This window comes from Microplitis demolitor, chromosome 8 (assembly GCF_026212275.2).
Source record: "Microplitis demolitor isolate Queensland-Clemson2020A chromosome 8, iyMicDemo2.1a, whole genome shotgun sequence".
Lineage (NCBI taxonomy): Eukaryota > Metazoa > Arthropoda > Insecta > Hymenoptera > Braconidae > Microplitis > Microplitis demolitor.
The window spans coordinates 6,600,340-6,606,144 of NC_068552.1; the positions used below are offsets into that span (position 1 = coordinate 6,600,340).

At 34.2% G+C, this 5,805-nt stretch overlaps 1 protein-coding gene across 1 annotated transcript; it reads right to left on the bottom strand.

The window, feature by feature from the left end:
• Nucleotides 1–1,863: 1,863 nt before the first annotated feature.
• Nucleotides 1,864–2,721, bottom strand: LOC106693448 (uncharacterized). Its single transcript, XM_014441149.1, has one exon. It carries the CDS (start codon nt 2,719–2,721, stop codon nt 1,864–1,866), a length of 858 nt encoding a protein of 285 aa, XP_014296635.1.
• Between the last annotated feature and the right edge of the window lie 3,084 nt (nt 2,722–5,805).

The window sequence follows — 5,805 nt, forward strand, 5'->3', positions numbered from 1 at the left end:
TTGTTGAATCGTTATTTGGTGACGTGCCTCTGGAGGATATTGGAAAATTTAACAATGATGTAATTGCGTTTGCTAAAAATCTTGAAATTATTGAAAATGCGCGAGAAGTATCGTGTCCAGGCTGTGCTGAAAAAAGAAATTTAGCACAGAATCTATTTGAAATTAGTAAAAAAACGGAAGAACTATAATTACGTATACTTAGAAAATCATAAAAATGGGTCCTCAAGGTTCAAAGTACGTAAGAATTATTATTAAAAAAAACAAAGAAGTTATTATTTTTCAATTAATATAACTTTAAATATTTAATTATTAACTTTTATAGACTTCATGTATGCATTGATGAGTGTAACCACGACGCCTAAATCGAATTCGAGGATATAAGCAGCGAAAGTGATATTTTCGACGACGACACTTGTATCCCTGATTCCTATTATTTTAAGAAAATGAATGAAGAAAGAAACAAAAAATTAGCAATTCGAACGAAAGAAATCGAATGACAATTGCCTCATTGGGAGGAAATATTATTAAACTTCAAAGATCGCAAAGATTATGAACAAGCCTATCATGAAATAACATTTGTTTTAACTAAGTCATTGTTCAAAGCTAACAAACCGCAATAATGGAACTAATAATTGATTTTGTGGGTTTAGAGATGCCTCATGGGAGATTTGTGATGAAAGAACTCTGTGCTACTGATATTTGTGATAAAGTGTGTACATATGGACTTGCACGATGTAAACATTGGTTGTTTGAACCACCTTTGGATCAAGTTGAGGTTGCTGTAATGCAGAAAAGTGTTGATCACTGTGGACATCAACATGCAATATCATGGATAGCCGGAATGCTACCATACAAATTATTGAAAGACATTCTTGAAATTATGGTCAAACATACACGATATTTTTACGTACAAGGTGAACAGAAGAAGAAGTGGCTCGAAGATCTAATCGACGCTGCTGTACCAATTATTGATTTAGAAAAAATGGAATTTTTCACATTCTATCAAAAAAATGATTACTTGAAATATCAATGTCCATATTATGCATATCACTTAAAGAAATTGGATACTTCATGTGCATTTCAAAATGTCCAAGAGTTCAAGAGCTGGTTCTGGCATTTTTATGGAATTCAACCAACATACGAAAAGTCAGTTTAGATCTTCAATCAATCGAGAAATTTACTGTGTATGGATGATCGAGATATTGCATGTCTCGATGATATATTTATCCTTGAAAATGCAACCCAGCAGATCGATTTTGCTTGGCACAAACTACCTGAAGAATCAAAAAATAATGAAAACTTGATTGGCTATCAAAGGTGTCGGGATCATTATATATTCCATGATGATATTCCTGATAGCTTTGCATATCCATTCAAAAAAAAATTGCTCTAACGGTATATTTTAGGTTAAGAAAAAAAATTATATTTTATGTAAGACTAAATGTATATTTTGATGTTAAGAAAAAAGACTATATTTTATGTAAGACTAAATGTATATTTGAGGTTATGTAATACTAAAATGTACATTTTAGGTTAAGAAAAAAATATCTATAGTTTATTATGTATTTGAGGTTATGTGAAATGAAAAAAATATTTCAGGTTATGTAAGACTTAAATGTATATTTTAGGTTATAAATAATAAAAAAACAATGTATATCAATATTAAAAAAGTTTATTCATTTATAATCGTAAGTTTTTTAATTAATACAGGTTCAATAATTATATTAAATTTATTAATTCTTTGTTTGAATCGTTCTCGATCTCTTGCTGCTTGTTCCCATTCGCCTTTTCTTGCTTGCTCGTGTGCAAATCTCCATACATACATGTTATGTATGGTTAGCGTTGGATTAAATTTAACAGTCTTCATATTAGTTTTCGTACGATGCTGTTTGTAGGATTATACTTGACTATGCGATCATGTATAATGAGACAATAAGCTGATATCTGCACAGGAAATTGATTTGTAGATTCAAATTCCAGACGAATATCCACTGGTCCAGATTTTATCGATTCGTTTTGTTTTGAGCAATCAATAACATACAGTGGTGCTTGTTCCAAAAATTTTTTTTTCGTCAGCAGTGGTTCAGGTTCTTTGTTGTAGTATGAAATTTGGAAATTCATATACATATCATAGAACAGAGCATATTGATTGTTTGCAATGTTGAGGTTTAAATTTCCATAAGGATAACTCTGAGAGTTTAGAAATAATTTTATGTCTCTGATGTTGCAGTGATCAAATACGCTGGCATTTTTAGTTGCATCATTTTTTCTTGCTGTTTGAAATCCAAGTATCACAAAACGTGGTTTCTCGAGCTGCGTAGATGTTCTAACTGCCCAAATGTGCTTCGAAGTATTTGGCAATAGAGGATACTCGTACATCTCCCAAGCCCGGAAACTGATTGAGATAGCTGGATCACTTGTAATATAATTCAAGGCTTCAATTTTTTGTTTATCAGCCATAGTTACATATGGTACAATCCAATCGATTTTTTGCAGCGTAATTTTAACAGTTTCAGCATGAGCTCCAGCAGCAGGGGTGGCCACAATGTATGCATTTAAATTAGCATTTGATCTTATTAAAATCAACTCATGCTTTGCATTGATGACAACTTTATGGTAATCTTCAGCAAATCCTAGCAAAAGACTCAGTGGTATAGATACATCAAAGTAACCATTGTCACCAACCACAGCACCACTTTTTGTCTCATACACGATACCCATTATTTTATAGACTTTATATGCAGTCTTATGGTTATCGCCTCACCTCTAAAATTAGCCAGTTTTCCGTCTTGATCGACAATTCGCAGTCTGAGATTTTGTATTGTTTGTACAGCGATCGGTAGATAAATGACGTGAGATGGCAATTCAACAATCTTATATCCTGGTGGCACACTTGGAAAAAATTCATGAATAGTGTGAACTTTGTGCTCATTTATGTAAGCGCCTGATGTGATGTTGCACTCAACTCTCAGAGCATTGAGTTTTATCTTTACTGGTAAATCTGATGAGTGAGTTTTATGTGGCATCAGTTTCCGATTTGTAAATCCCAATAGTTGACCAATAGAATCTTCAGGCGTAAAATTTATAAATTGATTACATTTAATTTCACTTCTGAATTCATTATTATTGGCTTTGATGCTGATGCTGAGTCTTCGTAATTTCTTTTGAATATATATTTTTCAATGTCAGTTATCTCGTAACTTCCCGTTGGTATCGTCAAGACTCTCTCTTCAATATGTCCATATTTTTCAGCTTCTATATTATTTTCACTCACTGAGTCATTTTCTGTCACTGAGATATTGTCATCAAACTTTGTAGTTATTGCTGCATTTCTTTTTTTCTTGACTATTTTTTTCTCATCAACATTATTTGTATCAATTTTTTCGATATCAATATTATCCACGGGATAAGAGACATAGAATTTATTAGCAACAACGTCAATATTGGGTATTGAATTAAATGTTAATAACTCTACAAGTCCCAGAACATAATTTTTAGTTGGTGATAATTCTATTGGAGGGAAGCAGTTCGCCTCCAACTCGGATGTGGATCCTGTTAGCGTTAATGTGAATGACTCAGCCATGACTGATGTGTTATACACAGAGTCACATCAATTTATAGTTGTCCAGTGAGAAATTTGAGACACAAATGTCCACATATAATTGTATCAAAATCCTGATATTTTTTGTGATTATATTTCACGCTACCAACATCGAATTATTCCATAAGATCTTGTGGTGGTTGTAAATTACCAAAACTGTCAAAATAAATAACTGTATCATTATTTTTCTTGTATGCAACCCAATGAGTACCAGGTCCGAATTTATCATCAAGATTAATAATAGATGATTCATCTTTTCTTGGTCCAGTTTCAGGTAAATCATTTCTCATAAAAACACCACGAAAGTTTGGAATTTTTAGAGCTTTAGCGTACTTTAGTAAGTCGATGTTTGTGAGTGCTCGATGTGGTAGCTCTACTTGTTTTTTTTTTGACTTGCATCCTCTGCCTACTGGATATGGTCTCAAGTATAAACCCATACCACATCTGTAAGGCTTCAAGTATAAGCCTTTACCCATGAATATTTGTTCCATTTTTAAATTATGTCGTTTGCTCTCATCCAATCGATTTTTAGCAGCACTTGCATCATTTACAGCTTTTGCTATACCAGCTGCACCTCCAGCTAAAGCTCCTGTGTCACTCAAGCCAGCAAAAAGTGCTATTAAAAATGGTAGTATACCACCAATTTTAGATAGAACTGGTAAGATTCGTCGCAGCCGGATATTTTTTTCTCACCAGATTTTTTAACTGCCTGACGAGCTCCTTTCAACGCTGTTTTAATTGGATCACCTCCAGAAGTCATGGAATTTTCGGCCGCTGTGACAACTTGCCTCAGTGCTACTTGTTTCTTTACACTAGTCTTTCTCTTGCTAGTCTTTCTCTTGCCAGTCTTTTTCTTACTAGGCTTTCTCTTGCTAGGCTTTCTCTTGCCAGCTACTCTCTTCTTCAACCCCATACCGAATCTTTTTTCATCTTCATGATTTTATTTACACTCCACGCAGCAGCTTTTTCACCAATACCAGCGTCTTTTGCTTGATAACGTTGCTATGCCTTCTCGGCAAGTATTTGATCAGCCTCGTGACGTGCCACCAAATTTTCACGATTATACGAGTATGCGATATCGTGTTCTTTACACGCAGCATCCAAAGGATTAATTCCAGGATCTCCACGAGCTAATCTCTTGGCTAGCTTTGTGCCTGGTCCACAGTACTGGTATCCTGGTATATGTAGTTCAAATGGTAGCTTATTGATTATACTGTTTACGAAACCTCTACCACTGGTCTCTACACGTCTGCTCTCTATAGTAGCAACATCATGGCCAACTTAAAATGATATAAATCCTGGTACTTATAGCTCGCTGAGTGAGTTAATGTTGTGATCGCAAACTATCATCATGGAGTTTAAAAGTCAAGAGGCCAAGTTGCCAGTAATAAATTTTGATCAAATTGTTCAAGGTACGGGGGTGAAAAAAGTCAAGAGACACGGTGCTTTATTGCCAAACAGTGTTCGTGCTATATTTTGTGGTCCATCAAATTGTGGAAGAACAAATGCTCTGCTTTCACTCATCATGCACCCCAACGGCTTGAGATTTGATAATATTTATCTCTACTCAAAATCTCTGAACCAGCCGAAATATAAATTTTTAGAATCTCTACTTAAACCAATAGAAGGTATTGAATTCTTTTCATTCAACGAGCACGAAGAAGTACTGATACCAGAAGATGTGAAACCAAACTCATTGATGATATTTGATGATGTTGCTTGTGAAAAACAAGATCATATCAGAGCATACTTTTTTATGGGTCGACATAAAGATGTTGACAGTTTTTACCACTGTCAGATTTATACGCGTGGCCCTAAACATTTGATACTTGACAATGCGAATTTTAGAGTTCTCTTTCGTCAAGATGAGATGAACTCAAAACATGTGGATGGTGATCATGTAAATACTGACATGTCATACAATTTATTCAAAGACTTGTGTTCAACATGTTGGAATGGTAAATATGATTTTGTAGTGATTGACAAAGACAGTGAGCTAAATACTGGAAGATATAGAAAAGGATTCGACTACTTTATTAGTATAAATTAACTTGTACTTGATAAATAGTCATCAGAGATTAAGTGAACTCTAACGCATCAACATAAAGGCTGAGGAACTTTCAAAGCAACGAGATGTCTTACATCAGATATCTCAGGCTAGTGATGCTATCCGACGGAAGCATAGAATGCTTAAGTTAGGTAAA